General features: G+C 44.2%; 2 protein-coding genes and 1 long non-coding RNA gene across 5 annotated transcripts in view; 1 reads left to right on the plus strand and 2 right to left on the minus strand.

Annotated features, from left to right (window-relative positions):
• The window catches only part of si:dkey-71h2.2 (low density lipoprotein receptor adapter protein 1), an 88,100-nt gene that overhangs the window by 9,802 nt on the left and 50,783 nt on the right, over positions 1-27,515 (minus strand). For both annotated transcript variants that reach the window (XM_054747874.2, XM_015947144.3), the window contains exon 3: positions 18,585-18,697. In XM_054747874.2, coding sequence (XP_054603849.2) covers positions 18,585-18,697 — 113 coding nt within the window. The remainder of the gene's footprint in view (positions 1-18,584; positions 18,698-27,515) is intronic.
• LOC139062133 (uncharacterized) lies at positions 8,502-12,860 on the minus strand. 2 transcript variants are annotated; one of them, XM_070542604.1, is made up of 2 exons: positions 11,153-12,860; positions 8,502-11,090 (listed from the first exon to the last, which is right to left on the minus strand). In XM_070542604.1, the coding sequence occupies exon 2, from the start codon at positions 10,507-10,509 to the stop codon at positions 8,503-8,505; it is 2,007 nt and encodes a 668-aa protein (XP_070398705.1). In that variant the 5' UTR covers positions 10,510-11,090; positions 11,153-12,860; the 3' UTR covers position 8,502. The 2 variants fall into 2 exon arrangements, with proteins under 2 accessions (XP_070398705.1, XP_070398707.1); XM_070542606.1 differs by lacking the exon at positions 11,153-12,860 and having other exon boundaries at positions 8,502-10,995; positions 11,056-11,090.
• On the plus strand, positions 25,331-26,498 carry LOC129165235 (uncharacterized). The gene is made up of 4 exons (XR_011515716.1): positions 25,331-25,506; positions 25,579-25,636; positions 25,711-25,781; positions 25,877-26,498. It is a non-coding gene; the product is annotated as an uncharacterized lncRNA (long non-coding RNA).

Consider the following 27,515-nt stretch of genomic DNA (forward strand, 5'->3'; position numbering starts at 1 on the left):
CCTTCAGCTTGAACAAACAAAATAATAATAATTATGGGCACGCCGCTGAGCTTGAACAATGTTGGGGTTATTAGGAGCGAACAATTCGTAAGCTTTAACTTACTTTTGGATTCTTCAATAAATTCTGTAAATATGGGAATATTTACTGATTTATTAATTAATTAAGATATTCTTAGATATACGGGGCACCATTCCCCTTTTTCCGGGGAAAAATTGAATCCAAAACTCTTATCAGTCTTTCTTGAAGTTCGTAGAATCCTTGGAGCAGAGACTTCTCTTCGACACAACAAAGCTACTGGACACAAAAATCTGAATTTTATAACATTTAATTAACAATTTGTCAAATGAATAAACAGTGGAATAGATGAATAATAACCGTGTGATATGATTGAAGATGGATGTGTTTGCATGTGATGGAGGATGTATGAATGGGGTCCTTTGTTCTCACAAAGGAGTAGTGTGTATGTGTGTGTGTGTGTGTGTGTGTGCGTGTGTATGGATTCAAAATGGAGTCTTGAATACAAGATGGCTGACCCTTTTGTCTGGCTAAAGTGTGGGTGGCAACTTGCACTTTAACTTCCAAAGCACTTAGAATCAGTAGTAACTTAACCTTAAATCACTCAAAACATTTCAAAAGATCATGAAACAACACAAAAGATTAATCACAAATTAATATCTTTTAGTTTCAGCCTGGCCATGACAGAAACCATTTTAAGATACCAAACAATGATCAATAAGCAGTTTATTCTTTCAAAATGACCCGACGGACGTGTTTGGGACGAAAGAGGAAAACACGAAGCTACTTTTTAAGCAATAGACGCGGTTTATTGCTTATTTGAGACCATAGAGGAAACGGGAGAAGGAAAGAATGAGAGAAAGAGATGAGTTTCTGATCACCAGAACAGTGAAGCGTCCCTCACTGTTTTGATTTGACGGTTCTCCGTGTTTCTCCGCAGTTTGGCGTCGTCCGTCGGTTTGATGCTTTCTCCGTTGTTTACCTCCACGAGTGTTTCTCCACGGGCTGGACAGAGACAGCAAAGTTTCTTTCTGTGCTGAGTTATAACTTACAGCGTGCTTGATGGAGTTGTTGCTTTCCTCCGCAGTTCTGTGTCCTCAAACATCAGCTGGAGGGGAGCAGAAACGAGCAGATCTGATGGGCTTGCAGTTTAGTTTCCAGCAGTTCCGTGGCTCAACTTGGCACTTAGAGCTTCCGCGTGCTCAAGTTGTCGGAGCGTTGACAAGCGTGTCCTTACCGCCAGGTATCCTGGGCAAAAGAACGAGGATTCTTTGTCTCTGCTGAAGATTTATGGTCTTAGTTCGCGGGAAAAGCTCCACGGCTTCCCGCACATGCGCAGAACGTGTTTCTGGTACTAGGCGGTGACATCATCCCAATGCTTCCGTGTGCAAAGCATCATGGGAAATGAAGTTTCTTGGCGCTGATGTGATTATTTGCTTTTCAGAGCAATTTAAGCACAGTCATTTTGGAGAAAATCACTGCATAGTAATTTCCTCATGAGGTCGGACCCTCAACATTCCCCCTTTTGGTTTCGGGGATCGCGCCCAAAGCTCGATCGTCGGAAGCACAGATGGGTTTGTTCCTCATGAACGTAGGTCGACTTGATTGTCGGAAGCACAGGTGGGTTTGTCCCTTAGGACGTTGGTCTCCTTGGACGCCTTTGTCTTTGGTCTTTGTCTTGGATCCTGGCGCCTTTGGTCTTTGATCCTGGTCAGGCACAAAGAGGATAGGAAACGGGATAGTCCCCAACGCGCATAACGAGAAGAAGCCACTCACGCAGGTGGTACGCAATGATGATGTCGTCCATGCGAGAGGTAGTAGTGTAGAAGGAGGAAGGTCGGTGGGCGGTTAACTCCACGAGTGGACACAAAGGCATCTCACCGCCGGCCATACAGTTCAGTTTATGGAGCACGCGGTGATGTACGAGATCCATAGTTCGCAAACGCGCATTGACCTATGTGGTCCCAAGATTCCCCCCTTTTTGGTCCAAAGGGTGGATCAGGACAGTCTTTGGGCTAAAACAAGGACCATAAAACTAAGAGGTACTACAATGTGCTGGTGCGTCAGACAGAGTCATTGACAGACTGAGCTGGGCCGGCACATAACCACTAGTTAATATGTGACCAAGTACGAAACAAAAATACAGAAAACCCCAAAAAAAAAACATAACATCCAAGAAAATTCATAGCAACCTTGAGGTCTCATAAAATACATTCTTAGGTCATACATTCAGTGTGTAGCTTATAAAGAATGTGACATACTGCAACACTCAGATAAATATGTGAGGTAGACTAAAATGAGAACTACTCTTAGGTTTACAGAATAACAAAGAAAATGTTGCTCACGCCCTTTAGACAGGTGTGGTACATTCACGCTTGGAGTCTCCCCGAACGCAGTTACGAGGCACACCGTAGGTGAGCAAGTGCATCTTATCTTGGAGTTTCTTAACACGCCTGTAGGCGGAATAAGCAATCACGGCCGTGATGAGCCATTCCATCCCCAGGGCGACCAATGTGCAGATTAAAGTCGTATAATCTGTGTCAATGTAGCGTCTTGGGCGTCTATTCATGGGCGTCAAAGTAAGTTCACGCGGGGTTTGTGTGAACTTAACAAAATTGGTTCCTTCAATCAGTAATTGTTGGTCAATTTCTAAATCGAAGGTAAAGTTATAACCCTGGAAAGCGTCCATGATCTCAATCTCTGAGTCATGCTGTTCGAGGTTGAGATGATGGAGTGCCAGGTTTCTAGTTCAAAGTGGAAATGCCTACCGTCCTTTCAAATACCAATGTTCAGCATCGACTTAAACCTATAGATGTGAGGTGTCACAATTATGGGAACGTTTAACAGGAAACCGAGTTCTAATTTTTTTTAACGTGAATGGGCATTGCACTACTTAGGCTGTACGCTAGGTGGATTTGTGAAAGGTGCACAGTAGAGGGGTAAGTACGGGGAAATACGACTTTCAACCAAGCTGTCCAGCGTGGAACTTACTTCCCTGAGCAGGTCCTACATCAAATCTCTCACCACTCGTGTGTACACAATATCCTGAGGTATGGTTTCAGACAAAGTCTTGATTGCACGTAGAGATCCATTAATCAGAGCCTAGTGTAGGTACCAGAGTACCCTGTAAGGTTTTAGTAGGTACATCCTGTTAGCGGTCTAGGAAGGAGTTTCTCTTGGTTAGTGAAAATGACGGCGGGGGGGGGGGCTTGGTTCTTTGTCGGTTAGTACATGTTAGTGGGTTAAACGTGCACTTCCCCCCCTTTCCATTTCCATGCATAGAACTATGTCGAGACTACGTCTACCTCCTGCGGGGAGTCTGGTCTCTGTACCCGCGGGGATGGTTTGACGTAGGGTTTGATTTGGTTTGCATGCACCCATTTGTAGACAGGCTCCTGTCTCGCTTTGGTGATGCGTAACCTGTATGCAACTGGAGAGAGTTTTGCCACGATCTCAAATGGTCCTGACCAGCAGGGCAGGAACTTCTTAGCTTTGCGTGCCGGTTGGGCGAACCGAAAGTAGAATACTTTGTCACCCACCTCGTATTCGCGGCTGGTTGTCTTTTGGTCGTAGTAGGCTTTAGCGCCTTCTACGTTGGTCTCCAGTTTCTTCTGAGCGTGCGCGAACGTAGCTCTGAGGTGTGTTTTCAAGTCTGCCACATACTGATGAGCGGTATAGGCAGTGGCAACACTGACATCCTCTGGGTGATACAGGAGGTGCAGTGGTAGAGTCATCAGTCTGCCGGTCATCATCTCAAAGGGCGTAACCCCAGTGGATCGCTGTGGAGTGGACCGTATGGCCACCAGGACCAGAGGGAGCTTGACGTCCCAGTCCTTCCCCGTGGAGCAGACGCACTTTTTGAGCATGGAGACGACCGTGCGGTTCATCCGTTCGACCTGTCCGGATGACTGTGGGTGATAGGGGAGGTGGAATCTCACTTCCACTCCCAGAAGTTCAAACAGGGACGTCATTACACTGGATGTGAAATGAGTTCCCCGGTCAGAGTCAATGCAGAGTGGAAGTCCCCATCGACTGAAAACGTGGTTAATCAGCAGTACAGCGGTTGTGACGGCTGTATCGTTTGGCGCTGGAAGGCACTCCACCCACTTTGTGAAACTGCAAGTTACAGTTAGCATATATTTGTTTCCTCTTGCCGATTTGGGAACCGGTCCAACCCAGTCGATCTGCAGGTGGGACCAAGGGAAGGTTATTCCCCTGCGTTGCAGTGGTGCTCTAGCAAGCGGCTGGGAGGGTTGAAACTGGGCACAGACGAGGCAGCCTTGGACATAGCTGTGTACGTCCTTGGACATCGACGGCCAATATGCTACTTCTGTCAGTGACGCGAGGGTAGCTTTTGCTCCGCGGTGACCTCCAACCGGAGTGTCGTGGGCGTAGGCAAGCATGACTCCTCTGTGGTCAAGTGGAACAACCCAGCGCGGCGGGCTGTGATCGTCACGCATGTAAACTAACAAATCGTTTTGTAGTTTCAGGTGCGCGAGTTGACGATGCAGGGTTACCAAATCTCGGCTTGCGCCAGTAGGTGGTGACGGTTGTTCAGGCATCGGGCCCTTTTGGAGAAGCTCGCGGATGAGCTTCAGGTCAGGATCTTGTTCCTGCATGGTGACTAGGTCCGCGTCATGTGGTTGTCTTCCTAGAAACACGGGTACCTCAACGGTCCGAGGTTCGTCTGCCTGTTTAGCATGGCGACGAGTAATCGCGCAGACCTTGTGAACGGCCTTGGGAGGAAGCCACTCGTCTTTGAATTCCCAACAGGTTCCCTGGTCAGCACCGAGCTTAGCAAGGCGGTCAGCTTCGTCATTACCATCTTTCTCCGGACCTATGGTCCTGGAGTGACCTTTGACCTTTTTCCAGTAGACCATTATGCCTTTCTCAGTGGTGAGCAGATCACACGCTAGGAATAACTCTGAGTGTTTCACGTCTCTGTTCCTGGCGTTTTTCATGTGGTTCTCCTTCCACATGGGGAAGTGAGAAATGAAGCTGTGTCTAGCGTAGTTTGAATCAGAGCAAAGGACGATTTGAGTGATGTCCAAGGCTGCCGCCTGCTGGAGGGTTATCAACACTGCAGCAATTTCGGCGTACTGACTAGACTTTTGGCCCAACAGGTAGTGATTTGGTTGCTTAGTGTCACAGTCCACCCAAACGACTCCAACCCCAGCACGGAGCTGGCCTTCGTGAAGGTAGGAGCATCCATCAGTGTAAACTTTCGGAAGCCCTTGGCAAACATTCTCATCAAAGTAGCGATGATTGGATGCGGTTGGGTAGACTGCAGCAGGTGTGTCCAGGGGGCCCATGACGGAGTCAGAGTCACAGTGCTGGCAGCCTGCTAGCCCTTGTCCTAGCGCTAGCTTGGTGTTCTGACCATACTTGACCTCAATGTTGTATCCTTGGAGCACCATCATCCACGTCGCAATGCGGCTGTTTGACACTCTTCCTTCGCGAAGTCGCTGGCTGTTTAGGAAGGTGACGGGCTGATGACACGTTTCAATGATCACTTTCTGTCCACCGATGTAACTACGAAAGTGTTCGACGGCCCAGACTGTAGAGAGGAGAGCTCTCTCGCAGTCTGAGAATTGGAGTTCCACCTTGCTCAGAGGCTTGCTGGCGTATGCCACAACTCTCATGTCCTGATCGTGTTTCTGCTTCAAAGCAGCGCTCAGGCAGTGAGAGGAGAAAGTAGCCTCTATGTAGAACTCTTTATCCTTGTCTGGGTAAGCCAGACAGGGTGCGGACGCCAACTTCTGTTTTAGGAACTGGAAGGAGAGTTCTTGGGGTCTGTCCCACACGAAAGGTGTGTCGTTCCGAAGCAGCTCAGTGAGGGGCCTCGCTGTTTCAGCGTACTCCTCAATGAACTGTCTGGAGTAGTTGCAGACTCCGAGGAAGCTCCTGAGTTCAGTCAGATTAGCTGGGGCTTTGATGTCCTGAATGGCTCTAATGCGTCCCGCTTGGGGCTCGACTCCATTAGGGCCAACCAGCAGTCCAACATACTCCACTTTGGTTCGACACCACTGTCCCTTGAGAATCGCCAATTTAGCTCCGGCGTCAGCGAGCTGTTGCAGCACGTGACGGAGTTCGGCCAGGTGCTCCTCGAAGGTTCGACTCCTCATCAAGATGTCATCGACATATATGAGGTTCCCTCTGGAAGCAGCATCTGACATGGCTTTGTGGAGGAAGATGTTGAACTCGGCAGGTGAGTTAGAGTAGCCAAAGGGGCAGCGGTTCCAAGTATATTGGCGATTTCCAAAGGAGAAAGCCAGTTTATACTGGTCCGCCGGCTCAACCTTCATGGTCCAGAAGCCGTTGGCTACGTCAACCGTAGAGAAGAAACGAGCATCTCTGACTCTGGCTAGCTCCTGATCTAAATGGATCATAGGCCACCTGGAGAGAGGTACTTGTTTGTTCAGTGCACGATAGTCTATGGTGAGACGCCATTTCCCAGTCGGTTTCAGAACCGGCCAGATGGGAGAGTTGTAAGTGGAGTTACACTCTCTGATGATGTTTTTCTCCTTCAGCTGATCGAGGATCTCCTGGATCGACTCATAAGCAGCGAGGGGAATCTTGTACTGACGTACAAAAGTAGGAGGGGCATTCGGGTTCGTCGGAATGCGAACCGTGTGCAGGTTTGTGAGTCCACAGTCCAGGGAGTCCCTGGATAAGATGGACTGAAACTCATAGAACAGGCTTCTAAGCGCTGCTCTCTGCTCCTCTGACTCCAGCGCATCCGCTTTGTCAAGCTGCTGGCTGACTTCGGCCTCGAAGCCGTCATAAGGTTCAGAGGAGGAGGGTCTCTGATGTTCCGGGCTTTCAACCGGTGACTCAGAGGGTTGAGTATTTATTGCAAAAACCGTTAGACACTGACCGCAGTCAGTATCTAAGGTTGCACTGCAAATAGGTTCCTCAGGAAGGGCTTCATGCCGCTTGATGGTAATCATTTGTGAAGGGAAAGTACTGAATGTGTCTACACCAACCTGTCTGTCGTTCAAGAACAACGGAAGTTGTCCGATCACGGGGACTGAAAGTTCGAAGTCATGGAATGAGCCATCTATCAGCATGCCCAAGGGCTTTCCTGCCGGCATGTGGATAGGACTCCGGGTCGGATTTTCGACCAACAAGTAGGCAGAACGATTGTTCAGCTCCAAGAGTGGCGTGCCACAGACGGCTAAGTTGAGCTCCAAGAAGTGTGGTGATGGCTGGAAGAAGGCCTGTGTGCCTGGCAGCTTCTGATGCTTCATCAGAGTCAGACGAACAGGCACTCCTTTGACCAGTGGGGGCAGAACCGTGCTGGCCTCAACCACTGCACGGCAGGCCTGTGGAATGGTCTGTCCGGACAGCAAGTGTTCACGGCCTTCTGAGCCAGGCTCAGAGGATGGTGTGGCCCGGGCCCAAAGGACTTGATTGCAAGTGTCCAGCTGGGCACCTAGTCGAACCAGCAGATCTGCTCCAATGAGTGCAGGTGGATCAAGCTGTGGTATGATGCTGAATGTATGTGTGAGCTGTCTTGCTCCAAGTTGGATAGTCAGAGAGCAGACCTCTGGCGCTTTCAGGAGCCTCTGCGGCCAAGTAGGTGACAAGAGCCGATGGCTACGTGTCACACTGACCAGAAGGGGGTCCTTCTGACGCAGGTGTTCAAACGTCTGCTGGCTGATGGCTGACTTTTCAGACCAAAGAGCAAGGCGAGCATCTGAGATGTGGGTGCAGTTGATGGTAAGACCACCAACTATGTGTGGTGCATATGGCTGCAGGCTGACGTTCTTCAGCGAGCAGAGAAAAGATGAATGTGCGCGGAGCGGAGTTCCAGGAGCGGTTTCGTGCCTTTGCAGGCGGTCATCGTCTGTGGGAGCCGTAGGGAGGGGCATGACCTTGGAACAAGGGATTTGCGGCTCACTTATGCTGACTTCAAGAATGGAGGATGGTCGGCTGCTATCTGGGTTCCAGGGCTTAGGTGTGTCCACCTGGGCCCACAGTTGACCCTTCTGGCAGTCGATGAGGGGAGCTAGACGTTCAAGCAGGTCCTGACCAACGAGAAGTGGTTCAGTGTCTAGCTGGCAGACATAAAACGGGTGAACCAGAGTCATGTCTTGGAAGGTGATGTCCAGCCACGCCCGGTGAGTGATACACTCCCGGGTCTGGGTGTAGCTGGTGATTTTCAGGTCACAGGGTTCTACCTGGACTGGTTTCCCGAGCGACCGCATGGTGTCAGACACGCGATGGAACAGTGTGGAGCACATCAGGGTGATTTCTGAGCCGGTATCCAGCAGAGCATCAACCTGTATGCATCCACCTACGTTGGTGCTACAGTACAAACGGCGAGCATGATCATGGTTTGTTAAGTCACCAAGGAACTTCAGAAATTTAGTATCAGGTTTCTCTGGGGGGTAGATTTCAGGAGACTCCTGTGATCTATCAGTAGTGTTCCCCCAGCTGATCAGGTAGGTCCTGGCCACGCTGGGAGGTTGAGCCACGCCTAGTCATGCGGACGTTGGCTCTGGGTCTGGCTTCTTAGAAGAAGACTTTGGTGCAGGGGTCTCTTCTGCAGATCTCAGCTGTTCCTTCTGTTTAGCTAGGAACTGCTGAAACATCTCCTGGAGGTCGGCTTTGGTCAAGTACTCACCTGCGGACTTGTGTTCGGGACCTACCTGTGGGCGGCGCTCCTTAAACCTTCCACTGTTCCGACCTGCCTGCCGTTGGTTTTGGTTGGGCCACTTCCTGTCTGATTGTCCAGACCTAGGCGGCCAATCAGCACCCCCCTTCCCCTGTTGAGGAGATTGGGACTGCTCTCGCGGTTTAACAGGTCTAGGTTTAGCAGATTTTGGCTTAGTGGGTGGAGCTTCTGTGCCTTCAAGCTCCAAACGCGGCTCGGCGTCGGGAGCTAGGTGCATGACGCGGTGATGTGCGTCAGGCTTTTGGGGCTTTCCGCCGGCTTCCCAAGCCTGTTGAGCGTATCTCCTAATCTCCTGAGTTGTCAGTTTTTTCATCCGACAATACATTGAGACTTCGGAGCGAACACACTCGTGCAGGTTGTGAATGAACAGGGATCTGAAGGCAGGGTCTTCCTCGAGCCCAGGGCCGTTTCGACCTTGGAAATAAGCACTTTTGAGTCGGCGATAATACTCTCTGGGGGGTTCGTTCCTCCCGTGTTTGATGGAGAAGGCCCCCATTGTAGCTGACGCAGAGTCTGCATACGTGGCGTATTCATCTCTCAACGCTCGGCAGAGCGAGGAGTACCGATCACGAATGTCAGGTGGTAGAGTTTCCATGAAACCGTGCACCGTTCTAGATGTGGTTTTCCAAATTAGCTTGAGCTTTTCCCTTGAAGAGGGTGCTGGAAGATCAAGCAGACAACGTTCTATCTCCCTGAGATAATCGTCGACGTTGGATTCATTGGTGTTAGGATCAAAGCGTTCTATGTCTTTAGCTAGCGATTCAATTTGACGTACACGGAGCCCTGACTCACGGTACGGCGCGTCATCCTCTGACTCTGACCCACGGTCTGTCTCAGAAGGCGCTGGATATCGCTGGTGTGCTCTGGGCTCCCAATGTTGACTCCTGGGGCCCAAATCGGGGTTCGGCATGTTGTGGCGGGCTGCTGGCACGTCACGTGGGAGGTCCTCCTCCCGGGGCACGTCTGCGTAGTGCAGCCTGCGTCTTTCAACTGGGGCTTCTGCGTAATACGCTCTGTCCGGGTACGGACTGGCGTATGATGCTTGGTCATGCAGCTGGTTATCGGCATGCCGAATACCGGAGTAGCTAGGATGGGTGGATGGTTGAGGTGCAGCTTGGGGTGCATAACCCCAATCGGCACCTTGCACCCTTCGTGGACTGGGGGAGCGGTCTAAATAGAGGTGCCGCTCAGCTGGTCGACTTCTCACTGATTGAGAAGGCCGTGAAGATGAGGGTCCAACCTGGGATTCGAGGGTGAACTGCTCTCGGCCCCTAGGTGGTCCTGAATGCCCTATAGTGTGTGTAGGGAACGGGGCCGAAGGTTGGAACAGATGAGCTTCATCTCTCCCCTGCGGCGTGCGTCCGTCCAGAGAGTCCTGGTGTTTCCCCCCTTCCCACTGTCTGTTGTCATCAGCAGAGGGGGGCGGGGTCTCCTCCCCATCTTCCCCAGAATCGGTGCGGGTGTCGTCTTCCTCGATCAGCCTTCCATTTCGCTGTTTTTCAGCTAGCATACTCTGGAGGTTCATGATCTTCTGACCACGTTGGAGTCCTCTCTGATAGAGGATCAGGGCTAACTTAGCTAAGTGAACCTGGATTGGTTTTGTACCATCCGGGTTTTCTATTTGATCGATTACAGCTTCTAGCTCGACGCTACGCTGTTCTTCAGTGAAATCCCTAGAAGGGTAGTCGGGTTCTCGAGCAACCGCGACCAGTTTGGACAATATTTGTCCAGAAAGTAGGCCAGGTTCATAGTCGTGGGCCGCAGCGCCACCTGGTTGCTGGGAGTTGGTCAGTTCACTACTCTGTCCCTCCATTTTAACAACCGAACCAAAAATAGCCTAGTAGAGCTTCTGCAGATAGCTCAAAGCTGCACCTTTTGGCAGCAACTGCTAGCTTTGTAGCAGAAAAACACTAAATTAACCTTTGTGCGCACAGGTTTTAGCGTTTTAAGATTGCACGGAATGCCGTGACTGACGCTTAAAATACTATTCCTTTCAGTATTTTAGCACAAGCTGGTGCGTTGCCGTAGCAACGTCTTACAACACTTGCAGTGTTAAATATGCTAGTTATTCCTTCAGAATATTAGCAAACAGGGTGTTATCAGTCTTTGAGTGAAGGTTTCAGTTAGTTACAATAGCCACTGTGAGTTAAAGTCGCTAAATTAGCAGTTAATTTTAGCCTAAAAGGGTTAGTCAGAATTACTTACACGCTGCACCTTTAATGAGGAACTGAATTTTAACCTAAAAGGTTAGCCAGAATTAATTACACGTTGCACCTTTAAGGAAAAACTGAATTTTAACCTAAAAGGTTAGCCAGAATTAATTACACGTTGCACCTTTAAGGAAAAGCTGAATTTTAACCTAAAAGGTTAGCCAGAATTAATTACACGTTGCACCTTTAAGGAAAAACTGAATTTTTAACCTAAAAGGTCAACCAGAATTAATTTACACGTTGCACCTTTAAAGAAGCACTGAGTTACTGGTGAGAGTTCGATGCAGCTTCCTGCTCAGCGAAATCAGCACCACTCTGTTGCTGGTTCAAGGCTGAACAACGGATTATTTTTAATTCAAGCTCTTTGGATTTATTTGTTTGTTTGTGCCGGATAGAAAGTCTCTGTGTATCCAAGCCTCACACGGGGCACCAATAAAATGTTGGTGTTATTAGGAGCGAACAATTCGTAAGCTTTAACTTACTTTTGGATTCTTCAATAAATTCTGTAAATATGGGAATATTTACTGATTTATTAATTAATTAAGATATTCTTAGATATACGGGGCACCATTCCCCTTTTTCCGGGGAAAAATTGAATCCAAAACTCTTATCAGTCTTTCTTGAAGTTCGTAGAATCCTTGGAGCAGAGACTTCTCTTCGACACAACAAAGCTACTGGACACAAAAATCTGATTTTTATAACATTTAATTAACAATTTGTCAAATGAATAAACAGTGGAATAGATGAATAATAACCGTGTGATATGATTGAAGATGGATGTGTTTGCATGTGATGGAGGATGTATGAATGGGGTCCTTTGTTCTCACAAAGGAGTAGTGTGTATGTGTGTGTGTGTGTGTGTGTGTGTGCGTGTGTATGGATTCAAAATGGAGTCTTGAATACAAGATGGCTGACCCTTTTGTCTGGCTAAAGTGTGGGTGGCAACTTGCACTTTAACTTCCAAAGCACTTAGAATCAGTAGTAACTTAACCTTAAATCACTCAAAACATTTCAAAAGATCATGAAACAACACAAAAGATTAATCACAAATTAATATCTTTTAGTTTCAGCCTGGCCATGACAGAAACCATTTTAAGATACCAAACAATGATCAATAAGCAGTTTATTCTTTCAAAATGACCCGACGGACGTGTTTGGGACGAAAGAGGAAAACACGAAGCTACTTTTTAAGCAATAGACGCGGTTTATTGCTTATTTGAGACCATAGAGGAAACGGGAGAAGGAAAGAATGAGAGAAAGAGATGAGTTTCTGATCACCAGAACAGTGAAGCGTCCCTCACTGTTTTGATTTGACGGTTCTCCGTGTTTCTCCGCAGTTTGGCGTCGTCCGTCGGTTTGATGCTTTCTCCGTTGTTTACCTCCACGAGTGTTTCTCCACGGGCTGGACAGAGACAGCAAAGTTTCTTTCTGTGCTGAGTTATAACTTACAGCGTGCTTGATGGAGTTGTTGCTTTCCTCCGCAGTTCTGTGTCCTCAAACATCAGCTGGAGGGGAGCAGAAACGAGCAGATCTGATGGGCTTGCAGTTTAGTTTCCAGCAGTTCCGTGGCTCAACTTGGCACTTAGAGCTTCCGCGTGCTCAAGTTGTCGGAGCGTTGACAAGCGTGTCCTTACCGCCAGGTATCCTGGGCAAAAGAACGAGGATTCTTTGTCTCTGCTGAAGATTTATGGTCTTAGTTCGCGGGAAAAGCTCCACGGCTTCCCGCACATGCGCAGAACGTGTTTCTGGTACTAGGCGGTGACATCATCCCAATGCTTCCGTGTGCAAAGCATCATGGGAAATGAAGTTTCTTGGCGCTGATGTGATTATTTGCTTTTCAGAGCAATTTAAGCACAGTCATTTTGGAGAAAATCACTGCATAGTAATTTCCTCATGAGGTCGGACCCTCAACAACAACAAAAGCTGACCTGTCAGATTGCATCTCATCTCCAAAGGGCCTCGCTGGACTGTACGCCTTTGATCTTCTCTGCGTGGAGCACCGGCGCATGTGAGGCAGACAGTGAATAATATTGGAAATATTTAAATATTTACAGAACAAAGCCTCAACAGGATGGCATGCATGACAGCCAGGTAAAGTCAATTTTTAAAAATCTGCTGCTTGTGTTTTACTTTGAAGCAACTAGAAAGGTGAAAATTGGAAAGAAAACAATTTATAGTCCAGACTTTTTCCTCCATCAGTAATAAAAATAAAATATGAGGAAACTGAGTTGTTAAGCATCGTCAGTTTCTGTAATCTCAACTCAGAGATCTGACAGACACGTTTCAGAGAGTCAGAGCAGCGAGCATCATTAGCAGACGAGCTGTCAGTGTTTCATCGCTGTTCTTTGACCTGATTGATATGCTGGTTGGTCAGTGATGTTGTCATGAGAATATGAAATATTAACACAATCAGATAGAAGCTGAACATCCTCACTGTGGGTTTGAAAGGAATTGTGTGCTGTTATTTATTTTTTCTTACAAAAATTAAGGACAGTTTTGAATTAGTTTCTAGACTGAGGTCAAGATGTTCTGGTAATAAAATCCTCCCAACGGTGGTCAATCCTCGTAATCGAACCAGCCAAGTAACCAGAGGCTCAAGTAAGTGGCTGCATTGATGTCAGGCCCACACCTTTACTCCAAGATCAAATATCAGCAATGTGTACACTGTAAGACCTAAAATGTGTTCTAACTTTAAAAAACCTGAACAAATGGACTGCATTAGGATTTGATGTTGAGTTAAATTTTGTTTAATGTTTTCTCAATGAAATTTTTGGTTTGACTATTGTTGCAACTTCCATTTCAATTAAACTTGATGAAAATCCTCATTTGAGTCAACATTTTCTTCTAGTGAAATCAGTTTAGACTAGTGTTTTCAATCAAATGCCTAGAGTGGTTGTTTGACATTTTTAAGCATAAGACTGAACAAAAACAATATTACTTTAAATATTCTTCTCACTATAATTACATGAACTGTTGAAAGGCTCCATGTACCACGTTTGATAGAAATCAATTCAAACTCCAATTAGCAAAACAGTTTTCATAACTTTGGAGTTAGGTGGCAATCCCAACCCTAAACCAAAACACAAATGTGATGATGAAGCAAGTTAAGTCAACATCTATCACTAAGCTAACTAAGCAACATTTAAATGCAAGTTATTTTTATTTTATCCTAACTAAATAAAAATAATAATAATAAAAGACAGACTGGCACAAAAAAGTTGAAATAATATTTGTCCAAATGTGAACCAAAAAGAAACATGTTTCACAATAAAAGTCTGCATTAAAATGTAAATTCCATTAATGAAAATACTTTACACTGTAAATTAATGTTATTAAAATCCGATTTCTGGGCTGTTGCAGAACTTGGCTCAATGCTTAGTGACTGAAGTACAGGAACACTGAAATAATCCATTTAATGGTGAAATAATCTAATCTTTTTGTGGTGCATATTAGATACACTGTAAAAATGTGTCAATACATACTTTTAAATCAAAGTAAACGTAAGTGCTACTTATAGAAGTTGGTGCTACACTGTTTATGTGTGTAGGAGTTTTCACTGCCAATGTCATCTGTTGGTATCTTCTGTTCCCTCTCTGCTAAGCTGCCCCCAAAGGAAACAACTTAGTTTACAGATAGAAGGAATACACACGTATCTCTACGGACACAAACATTTGCACACATGCTGAATGCGTGAGCACACCACTAGTGCATTCAAGTGTTTTTCTCTTAGCTAATTTTTACTTAAAGCACAACTCTTAATCTGATCCTCTCTTATCTCTACACTCGTCTTCTTTCACCCTCCACTTGATGTTTTCCCACAAGCGGTTTTAGCACAAAAACAGAAGAAGAAAAAAGAAAAGAAACAAGGCAGAGTTTAGTGAGTGGGGGTGGGGAAGGAGATAAATCCATCCTCAGCTTTGTGTGTGGTCCTGCTCCTTTATCGTGACTCTGAAGTGTCAGCAAAGATAGGGAGCATGATTTTCTAAGTGAGCAGTTAGTTATCAGGTTGTGTGTTCTGAGCTATTAGATCATCAGAGAGAACGGTTTAAGTCTGAGCAGCACAAAGACAAGAGGAAGAAGAGGAGAGGAAGAGCAGAGGGGGCAGGGGCAGAGCTGCTATCAGTGGCCTGTGGTCTGTTACCGCTGATAAGGTGGATCACAGGAGGAGGATGACCTATGCACACACACACACACACACACACACACACACACACACACACACACACACACACACACACACACACACACACACACACACACACACACACTTTGTCCTTATTACAGGCATTGATATTTACTTAATAAACACATTTAGCAAAGAACATTTTCCCTAAGTACATTTATCCGTATAAACCCTCAAATGATCCACTATTGACCTCAGTTTTATAGGTTTAACCAAAGTGAACAAACGTTAGAATCCCAACAGCTCTGCACAGAAAAAAAACTATTTTTTTGTTTGTTTTTAAAGCCCAAGAGAAGCAAAAGGGATCTAAAGAGAAACTAGAAAGGTAAAATACTGAAAATGTAATGGGTTGTACCAGTAAAACCTGAGAAATAAAACAAGAATAGGATAAAGTCATGCAAAAAAGTAGTAAGGCAACATGAACAGTATTTAAATGAATATTTAGATTTTTAAAGGTTAATTGAGTAATCTCCTGAGACCCTAGCTTTGTTTACTGTGCATTTTTAATTTCCCCTAGCTATTTAGGATTAGTAGGACTTCTTTAACATAAAAAACAAACATTGTTTGGGTACAATTAGTAGGTCAAACCTAAAAAAATAAACATAAAATAAATAAATAATGCAATGCAGGAAGCCAGTATCCTTGTGTGATGATGCATGATAAATTACAGCAGGTGTGTGTTAGTTTTAAAGTTCGCCAGCCTTACAATTTACCAACCAAACAGCAAAAGGAAGCACCCTGTCTCACGGAAATCACTGCAACTGAGCTGCCTGCAATGTCTCATTAATAATCCATGTTTTCCTTTCAGGACTTGACGACATCACCATGAAAAACATTTGCATAATGCCTGCTGATTGGCTCCTTTGGCAGCCTTTCATAGAAAGCACAAGCAGCTGGATCTGCACCATTCCTAAATGATCAACCAGTCGATTGTTAAAACTATTTTCAGGAGGGAGAAAAGCCGACTGAATGTTTCATCAAAGGGTGGTTGGGAGAAATTCCTCTTTCAGAACATAAGTTAAAGCAGAAGCATGAACAAAAACCAAATGTCTGGATAGATGACCGAAGGAACACCTGTAAATCTGAGGAGTTGGCCCATTTCATTCACTTTAATTTAGTAAATAATCTTAATTCTAGGATTTACTCTGATTTTAAGGAAAAATACAGGCAGATATTGGCATTAAAATGTTATATCGGAAATTATTGGTACCAATGTTTTGCCTTTTATTGATAACTTCTTCATAACATGCACATTACATATCAAACTCTTCAGCTACTTTTATTCTCACTCAAAATGTCAAAATATGCTTTATAGATTAGAGCACATGTGTCAGACACAAGGCCCGCGGGCCAGATGCGGCCCGCGGAGCATTTTTATGTGGCTCGCGAGATAAATGTCAAAAATATATGAAAACTGACCCGCTGGCCGATTTTACCACAAAGACTACAACTCCCATGATGCTTTGCGGCATTCGCGCGGAGCCGAAGCGCCCCCTCCTTTGTGTTTTTCCAGCGTCTGCTGCCGGTCTCTGCAGTTCCGCTGTCTCGGACAAACTACACTCCTCTCACTCAGTGCCGAGTTCACTCAGCTGTTTTCTGACGTTGAAGCCTAGAAACGGAGATTCTAGCCGCTCAGTAATGTGTTCACGACTGAAAGAGAAAGTTTTCCAATTAACTTCCAGACAGAGCTGATATAACTCCAGCGAGCAGCGACACGCTCAAATCAGCACGGCTCTGTGGCTGCTGTAGTTGTGTTTCCTCCCCGACACACAACAACGTTGTCAAGCTGCTCAGACATGTTCAGCAGCACAAACCTATGTGAGCACCTGTTGTCATCTAATGTTGTCATTATTATGATGAAGATGAACAAAATAACAGGAGTCTCCTCCTCAGCTCAGATCAACCCCATGATGCAGGTATCTGGCTGGAACAGGTGAGCATCACAGTAAACCAGTGGAGCAAACTGAGCTTTAAATATGTTGGCTTTATGCTCTTTTTCTGCTCCAAAACATGAAAGTTAACAGGTGAGATGTTGCATTTTCATTCAAGATAAAATGATATTTTTATTTTGTTGTTGGCTCGTGAGAAAAGATTTAACCTACAGTAAACAGGAAGTGGAAAGGCTGCAGATAGATGAATAGAATAGAAAATCCCTTTATTGTTCCTCAGTGGGGAAAGCTAGACGTCACAGCAGCGATGACACTTATTACAGGAGAACAAAAGGAGAATAAAACATAAGAAAACTGAATAAACAACAAGAAAACATAAATCCTGAATAGATTTTAAAAATGCTGATTATACCACAAGTAATGAATACCACTGATGCCTTTTATTTAAACTGACTTGCTCGTGTGTAATTTGGTTATTCCACATTCAGTGTTAATGCAAAAATAAGTTTGTTTCCAAATTTAAAGGTTCAAAATTGCATATATGTTGATAAAGAAAATGTGCCGTCACTTTTTAAAAAAATATTAAGTTTGGCCCGCGACTTCGTCCCAGAGTGAATTTGAGTTTGATACCCCTGGTTTAAAGATATTTTTGTTTCTTTGGCACAACTAGCCTCGCTTAAATTGAAGTAGTCATCATATTCTGCACAGATATAAGTATGAATGATTGGGGATCTAAGACGTTAGTTACCCCTAAAGTCAGGACACACACACGGCGAGGAGTCCTTCCAGTATTACGGCCCTCGCCTCTGGAACGAGCTGCCAGAGGACCTCAGGGCTGCAGAGAACGTTCATGTTTTTAAGTCCAGGCTCAAGACCCACCTATTTAGGTTGGCTTTTATCTAAATATTTATTATAGTTTCATTTCTCGTTTTACACAATTATTTTTATTGCTCGCTTTGCAAGTTTTATATGATTATATTTTAGCCCAGTTTCATTATTTAATAATATTATTTTTTTTACTGTCCATAAGATTTTATTTATTATTTATTTACTTACTTTTGTCATTTATATTAGCTCTTTTATTTTCATATTTTTACTCATTTTTATCCACTGTTTTCCCTGTAGGGGCCCTCTGCCCCAGGGGCGGTGGTCGACTGTTGCTTCCTGGGCGCTCTACAGGTAGTGTTTAAGTGGAGGTGGGGGTCTATGCTCCCCCTCCTCTGAGCGCCCTGACTTAGTGTGGAAGACCTGACGCTGCCGAGGCAGACGGCTCCTCCTATGGCGTTTCCTTGCCTTACCTTGGCTCATCTGGACTCAGCCGAATATATATTTTTACTGGTGTGTGTGTGTGTGTGTGTGTGTGTGTGTGTGTGTGTTAATGTTTTTAAACTGTTAGGGGAATTTGGGGTCATTTTGATTCTGTAAAGAATTTTGAGTCGCACTTTGCTAGAAAACCGCTTTATAAAAAAATCTGGTTGATTGATTGATTGATTGATTGATTGATTACCCAACATTAGTTATTTATTTATTTTAATGACAGGGTGGACCTGCATATGTTGGTAACGTAAATTGTTGCTCGTAAACAAAAGTAACAACATCACCGTACCTGTATATGGAGACGTTCTCTATTAGACCTGCGCTCTCCGTGTCTGTGATGATGATGCCTTTTGGTGAAACTGTCAGTGTTACTTTCCGAAACTTCTTAGCGCTGGCTCTGGCCTGTAGATGGGAAATACAAAAGACAACATAATAAATCTTCTCTAAAATTCTGAGCTACCATGCTAATCCGGCCTTTCCTCCAAAACATAAGCATCACATGAAGTCCGCAAAGCGTAGTGGGCTTCGTTATAGTGGGTGTGTTTACACTGGCCACGAAGCATAGTGTCGCATTGATCCACCAAATTTTCCCTTTGAGTCTACTTTTTTGGCAAAAAGCTTCCAGAACACATCAAACTTAGCTGTTCAGATACGGCAAGACAGGAAATCATACACAAGGGCCTTTTAAAATAAGACACATGCAGATTTTCTGTTGCCTACCTAATAAAAAATGTCTTAACCTGTAAAACCTCCGTAGCTGTAAACAGAACAGAAAATAAACCACAGATGTCTTGGATACATGCTGCTGTCTTTCTCCTTGCTTGTTATTGCTTGAACTGCCAAAATCACAGTTGCAATCTTACAATTCTCCAATGACTCCATTATCCCATGGAACCAGCAGCATGGAACGTTATGTGACGTTTACACATCTGGTGGAAAGGCCCGGTAAAACAGTGAACTACTCTCTGACAATACACTACTGACCAAAATCATGCAGCATGCTTTGTCCCAGAAATCTACTGTGGAATTTATAAAAAGCAACAGAATTTTCTGGGGGAGGTCGCAAACTTTATCCCAGAAAGAGCGCTCGAGGTCAGGCTGGCAGCCGCTGCCTCCCCCTGCTGCTTTGCACCATCTGGAGTGTCAGCAATAATCCGACCGTAGTGCTGAGCTATTTGACGGTAAGACAACCCATTGACAATGACAATGACCTCTTTATGCAATTAAATAGTCAAGATCAGTTTGGCATTTAGCTAATGTAGTTAAAGGTTAAGAATCACCCAGAAGGGAGAAAAGAGGAGAGAAAAATAGAAGGACACAACATCCTAATTTAGTGTTTTCATGCTTTTCTTAGTGTGTAAATGCTGTAGTAATCTTGTGAAATGATAAAAAGCCCATTGATGCGGATGCATTTTTCTCCTTTAGGCAAAAACTAGGACTTCTCAAGGACGCGGAACGGTGCCACACTTAGCTGTGGGGACCAGACCTCTCTTGGGGTGGATAAATAATGAATAGATTCTGCTTAAGCTCAAAATACTCATTCTGTGTTGGAAAATTAGACAGATAAGACAGGAAAAAGGTGCAGTGGCTGACTGCAGTGCTTTGGCTCAGTCATGTACGACTTCTGCTGCCGTGTTACTAATGTCACGCCACCAGGAAGAACTCAGTCTGCCAGCCAGAGATACGCCAAGCTCAGCTTCTTCTCTATATCCCTATGTCTTGTCTTATCACGTCTGATTGGAGCACGGCACAAATGGGGGAAAACTCACTAATATTTTTGATGTTTTCCCATATAGGTTTCCAAGGAAATGGACAAAAAGAACAGTTTTTCTTTTTCTTCTTGGTGGAAATCAGCTGAATTTGAATCCTTATGTTTATATGAATAAAACACCCCAGAAATCAAGGTCTTTGTATATCCGACTGACTGGATTAGATGCAAGAATAGATTTGGTTTTTTTTAAATTTAAAACTTCAAGTTTGGGTGATTCCCTCTGCTTCTGCATCATGCCAGTTTTAGAATGCTGCAGATGAGCAATTCATAATGTATAAACATTATATATGATTTTCAATGTCGCTTTGACAACAAAAAAAAAAAAGAAAAAGGTGCAATCATCACCAGCGATGAGCACTTTTCCTTTGGAAACCTTCAAAATCACAGATCAAGACCCTTAAGTTTCCTGTTTCTCTGTGGTATAACGATATATGGAACTATAAGAAAATAAGTGGCAGTGGTACTAATTATACACGTTATTGCTGCACATCACATATGCTCATGTCAAATAATATCACAGAAAACAATCTGTTCCCATAACTCACCAACATCAGGTGTTCGAGAAGTTTTAAAGTTTAAAACCTGCAGAAGTCAGATTTTATCAGCCTCTAGGCTTAGAGTGAACACAGAGTCTCATTTTGGTGAGAACGCAGACATGGGGTGCAAGACTGAACACAAATGCCTTGTTTTTCTTTCATAAAATGACAGGTTTGCCAGTGGTAACATTTGACTGATAACATTTCACAAAGAAAATAGTTTTTTGTCTTTTTCACACATTTGTTGCAAATTAGGAGCATAAACGTGCAGCTGTTCCACTTCTCAAAGAGTAGCACAGTGCTGCATAAGTGTGATGCTACGAGGGATTTTCTGCTATTTTGAGCTGCATTTCTGCATAAAAAGTCAAATTAACCCATATAATATCTGCTGTGGACAGCTTTAGATATTATTTCTAAACCTTAGACAGAAAAAAAAAAAACCTCTGAAAATAAAAAATGTGGGAACCAGGATTGTATCCTCGGACACTAAATTCTGTGCACTCTGCAAAAAAAATCTTATTCATATAAAATCTTTGAAAAGTGGCTCTCCAGGAGGAGGGCATGCGCATGCGCTGACGGCCCGATCACCAGACACACGGCGGCGTTTGAAGCAGATGGCAGCTTGTTAATCAACTTCCACAAACAATTAAGACACATTGTCGCCTAATTTACTCACTGACAACGCAAAAAAAATGAATAAATCTGGTAAATATAACTCACTCAACCTGGAGGTAAGTGGAGAAAATTTAGAAAATTTGCAAATATATATTGACGAGGTTTTTGAGATTTTTGTCATGGGACCGAAGAAAGCAGCAGCAGCTGAGACGAAACACCTGGGACCAAGAGGAGCTGTCCCCAGGACTCGCCCGAGGCCTCATCTCCCCATAAGGATGTCTTAGATTTACTACAGTCCATAGATAAACGGCTTCTGGGATTTGAGGGACGACTCCGCCTGCTAGACGTGCTTCACAAGGAGTTCCAGGACCTCCGAACATCTCTGAAGTTTAGCCAGGAGCAGGTGGAGCGACTCGCGGCTGAGAACGCGTCTCTGCGGGAATCGGTTTCCTCCTTGACTGCAGGACTAGATTGGATCTCCCAGGACAACAAAGTTCTAAAGGAGACGGTTCTGGATCTCCAATCACGCAGCATGAGAGATAACCTGGTGTTCGCAGGCCTTCCACAGCAGACCGGAGGAGAAGCGGAGGATTGCGAACAAACCATCAAGAACTTTCTCCACACCCACATGAAGATACCTGAGGAAACGTTTGGAAACATCACCTTTCATCGGGTACATTGCCTTGGAGCCAGGAGAACAGACAGCAGAAGAACTCATCCCATCGTGGCTAAATTTGAGCACTTTAAGCAGAAAGATCTTGTTAAAAGCCGCGGGAGAGAGCTTAAAGGTAAAGACTACAGCGTAAACGACCAGTTTCCTAAAGAAATTCTGGATTGCCGCCAAGTTCTCTTCCCGCTGGGCAAGAAGTTCATCCAGGATGGGAAGCGGGCTGTGATCTCCGTGGATAAACTGTTTGTTGACGGTAAGATCTACAAAGAACGAGGAGTAACAGACTGGCTTTAATAGACAAACTTCAGGTACAACTTTATTATTATTAAAAGCACTCACTGGGTTTGAACATGTCAGGATTTATAGCTGCTAGTGTTGCGAGTCCCCACATGCCAAAGACAGTGGCAAGTACGGGGTCAAAAGGTGAGCCACACTGGACTGGCTTGTGCGAGCAAAATCAGCCAGCCGACAGGAGCTGGGTTGCAGGTCAAAAAACTGTGGTCAGAAACAAGGGCCACACAAGGGTCACAGGGACAAGAGGACAGAACTGGGCGAAAGGTCAGGAGACTGACCCAACCTCTGGCCCCACCCCTGGCTTAGGAAAGATGGGATTGGAGGAGAACAGAGTGAAGACAAGCCCATCGGATCCAGGAGCCATCTCAGGAATGCTGAAGGAAGATCTACAATTTGCTGCAAAAGATGATGTAATGACCTGTGCCATTATGTAGAGTACTGCTTGTAATGACCTGTGTTAAGAAGAATGCTGCATGATACCAAATGTCTTGTGTTGAGCTACAAAGTGTGTGTCTGGTAAATGACCCCATGACCTTAAGCTGGCCCAGGAAGGGTATATAAGAACAGCTCTGAACAGCAGAGTGAGATTGAGAGAGAGCTGGGGCAGGCGACAAGAAGAGACAGAGCAGATTTGGAGGGGTCATCCCCCGTCCAAACCTGGATGGGGGATGACAGACTTTGGAGATTTCCAAGAGAGTTTTTGGGGAGATTCCAAGACGAGAGCTGGGGAGATTCTCAGAAGACAGGAGCTAGTATAAACTAACTCTTATTTAATCATTTTGAACTAATTCCTCCTTGGGGGATAGCAGTTGTTTATTATTTACCCATTTTTGTATTTTTGATTTTGTAATAAACCTTTTTTGAAAAAGAAACATAATCCTGATTCTTTCAGGTTTTCTCTAAAGCTTCACGTTTGGAGCCCTGGCCATAATTGCACAGAGGTAAGCATGTCGATCATAGGTCTCTGAATTATCAGGACTTACTTTACAGTTTGTAATAAAATAATATAAAGAAACCTTAAGATAAGGGGAGTTTAACTCCCCCCTCCTTGCGAGTAACGAGTTGTCTTAAAGGCGATAAAAACAGAATATTAGAGGTTATTTTTGGCTCTGATTGCAGGTTGAAAAAGTCTCTAACAGCTGGAGTGGTTGGATTAATAAATAAATTGATAAACTTATGATAGCCTGATCAACTAGCATAAATCATTTTATAGTTACCAACCTCCCACATAAGCTGTTAGAGGCGCAATTAATCCGGATAACCCAAACAATTGCTGAGAGGCTTGGCTTGCCTCCAGACTTCTCTCTAGTATCTTAACCAAAAGGTAACGAGTTTAAAAGAAGTGGACTACTCTGGGGATTGCTGTTCGTGCAAGTCATTTCACCTTTAAAATAAAAGACACGATTCTAATTAGGTGGTCCAAACCCGGGTCTAGTACGATTAAACTCGCCGACACCCCCACTCGAACCCTGATGGATGCACCGTCTCATAAGTTCTAACGGAACCGGTAAATGGGACGGGCACGCGACACTAGATCCGTTTAGAAATGTTCACCTGTTCCCTCACCACCTCACACCCACAACACTTTTTCTTTTCTTTCTTCTTTTTTCCTCTTTTTAAAGAGCAAGTAACGTCTAAATTAACTTTTTTTTTTTTGCTGATGAACTGTATAAATGAGTGTCTAATAGTGTTTTAAATGTGTGTATTCATTATTTTAGCATTTTGGTGCATTTTCTTTAAAAATTAAAAATTCTGCCTAAATACCACAGTATAGCTCCACCTTCAGCTTAAAACATAGAATTTGACTCATTTTGAATAAATTTTAGCCAATGGCTAAAGAGTAAGATACTACGTAAACCAGTAGAGTACTACGTAGCAGCTCTGTGTCAACGTTATAAAAGCATCGGGTGTCTCGGCCACGCCTTGTGGCGAGTTGGGAGTTGGATTTGCAAGCGAGTGTAGGAGGCTAGCCGTAGTTCAGCATTAGCATATAGCATTAAAATATCCTAGTCTTTAGCATAGCTTTTAGTGTTATACATACTTATTTAGTGTTAGCTTGGCTGTTGGATATTGTAGTTTAGTTACTGTTTGGCTGTTAGTGTAATTAGGAAAGTAGTTCGGGTTTAGTGCTCCATATCGTGTTAGTATGGTGAGATGGTGTAGTGTAGTATGGTTGCGGAGCTCTGTCGGGTTGCACTCCTTTCCGCTGGACTTAGAAATTAGGCGCCAGTGGTTGCGTGTCTGGAAAAGATTCAGCTCCCGCCTGGTGCTGTAGTTTGCAACCAGCATTTTACCCGCGATTCTGCACGTCTCCGTTCCAAGAGGGAGGCTGTGCCCACCGTGGCTCTTCCGCGATTTAGATACAGCCCACCGACTCTGCTCCCCCACCATGACGGGCTCCAGTCTGAGGTGAGTAAGCTAAATAAAAGTTTTAACATCTTCTAAAGACAATTCCCTTCCTAAATGCAAAGTTTGAGACGTGGTTCACTCCATTTAGCTAATATCAGCCTGCACTGCCTTCGGGCTGATTTGTCAAGTTCACAAAATGTGGAACGGGATGTAAGGTTAGAATCAGCGGCGAATCGGAACATATCTCGAAGCCCTGGCTGACAAAACGGTCCACATGACTATTACTGTCAGGCTCGGAGAAAATTCGGGTTGTTTTTGTGTCAGTCGGTAATTCTGCAACAGTGACTCTGACGCAGCACTAGTTGACAGACAGCATTACAGCGTGAAATCCAGCACAGCGTGACCCGGTTCTGTGAGGAATTCTGTTCAGGAGGTCGCATTTCAGGATCTCCACATCATGTGTGACTGACTTTTACGTTATAATAACATCACACACTAGGAATGTTATAAAGTGCCTATATGGGACAGTTTCTTTTGTATTTTATCTGACTTTATAAACATCAATGTGCTTCTATTTTTTTTTCAGGCTAAATCTACCCAAGACACTGGCTGTCAGACTGATTTAGTAGTCTGCAAGAATGCACTTGTCCCGGCTGACGTGGTGTTACCCGTAGCAAAGGTGAATTATTTTTAATAATCTTCTATGTAAACATTTTATTACCTTCTAGTTTTAATTTGTTTTACAGATTGTTACAAGTGATTTTATGCTCTTTTAAACGTTTATAAATGTGCTGCTTCTTTGTTTTTTATAGAGCTCACAGCCTCAGTGTCTTGTGACACAGGGACCATGACAGAAATTCATCTTCCAGAAGGTCCCAGAGCATCCACACCTCCTGAAAAGACCAAGATGTGAGGTGTCTGCTGTTGATTCCAGCTTCCACCTCAGTGACAGTGCAAGCTCAGTGAACTGTTCAAGGTAAAAAAATTCAAACATTTCTGAATTTTTAAGATATTAACAATTAAATAAGTATGTGATTACATCATGAAGGAGGCTACTGATTCTGGCCCTGTGACACTTGGTGGTGACGTGTGAGCTGATTCACCTGGTAAATAACTTTTAAATTAAATAATTCATTTTTGCTATCAAAAGTAAATTAACTAATAACCTGCATTACTGCAGGACACTCAGCAAAATATGGACTCGACACCATGAGGCAGGCACACGTTAATAACTCTATAAGAGCACATAAGGTGAGCAACACCACATATTATTTTTATTACTGTACACCGTCCTGGATTTGTTTTCTTTCTGCATGATTTGTTTTCTTTCTGCATCTCATCATTAGCCTGGCTGATCACCTGATAACTCCTGTCATCTGGTTATGACAGCATGAGGATGTCCTCACACACCTGTAACCTATCAGCTCATCTGGCAGAATAGAGAGAGAAGAGACAACACCGCATCTCCTGTTCCTGGAAAGCCTTCAGCCATCCTTCGATGACTGAGAACCTCCATCAGCTCTGTCTCCTGTCTGCCTATAATTATTATAATAAATATTGTGTTTGACAAGTTTTTTGTGTTGCCAAATATCTCATTTTGATTCCAGTTTTGATATTTTAATGGATATTTATAAATTACATTAATTGAATTATCACATTGTCGCATGTTTATCTAGCTCTATTGTGATGAACTAAACTAGCACATCACTGTTAAAAGCTTGTTTTAATTTCAAGCATGTTTAAGTATTTATGGACATGAACAAAAACAGGAAATATATAAATTGAGATTTATTTAATTAATATAACAAATAAGGGGGAAAGAGTCATTGAAAGGCATATTCTTCTGGAAGCTCCTGATCCTGACGACACCAGAGACCAGCTGCAGACACCAGAGGACCTAGAACCAAGAGAGAAGCTGTTATCAGTAAATAAATAAATCAGGGCAGTTTTAGTGAGCTGAACACATTACAGAATAATTTTCTCATGGGGTATTTTCATAACTTTCTATGCAGCAGACTGTAACTTGAGCCCAGGGCTACCGGAGAGCTGCTATCCAGCACGTTTCAGTGGTTTTCCTGCTTTAACAGGTTAGATTAGCTGTTAAGCAGCTCAGCTATTTGTTGCTGATTAAAACCAGGTGTGTTGAAGCAGATAAACCTCTAAAACATGCTGAATACTAGCTTTTTAGGGCCTTGGAGCCAAACCCTGCAGCTAATCCAATGCTATGGCTAACGGCTACTTACCATTCAGAGCTGGTTCTATTGGGTCGGTTCTGCTAGTTTCAGGCAACTCACAAGCTCAAAACAATAAGGCTCAGGTCCGCTTGTCTCCTCCAAATAGACTTGGTCCCTTTCTTCTCGAGTGTCTGGGTAAGGAGGGGGAGAAACGTCCTCCACTTCTAATAACTGCTCAGAGTGAAGGGAGCTAGCTTCGTCTAGTTAGCCATCGTCTTCGTCACTGCCGCGGCTCCGCCCTCTCGGTCCTCCAGGCAATGCCTACTAATGTTGCATTTTTTAAAATTGATACGTGGGTGGAGAAGGACTCCGAGGCTCACTTAACCCGCTCTTTAAGTCTTTAGAGGCATCCACAGAAGAAGAGTTACTTAGCAAATTACGTAAAGCTAAATTAGAACTTCATGGAATTATTGACAAAAAGACACAATTTTTAGCACAAAGACTACGAATAGAAAACTTTGAACATAGTAATAAATCAGGTAAATTTTTAGCTAGCCAGTTAAAACTTTATAAAGAGAAAACTACCATATCTGCTGTTAAAGACTCAACCGGGAATATAGTTTATGACCCTGAAAGAATAAACAACACTTTCAGAGATTTTTACCAAACTTTGTACTCACCACAGATAAACCCATCAGATAACGAGATCAATGAGTTCCTTGACAGGATAACACTTCCTAAATTATCAGACAGCCAAGCTACAGTCCTGGACTCACCACTAACATCAGCTTAGCTCCAGGAATCCCTTAAA

Source organism: Nothobranchius furzeri, chromosome 2 (assembly GCF_043380555.1).
Source record: "Nothobranchius furzeri strain GRZ-AD chromosome 2, NfurGRZ-RIMD1, whole genome shotgun sequence".
Classification (NCBI taxonomy): domain Eukaryota; kingdom Metazoa; phylum Chordata; class Actinopteri; order Cyprinodontiformes; family Nothobranchiidae; genus Nothobranchius; species Nothobranchius furzeri.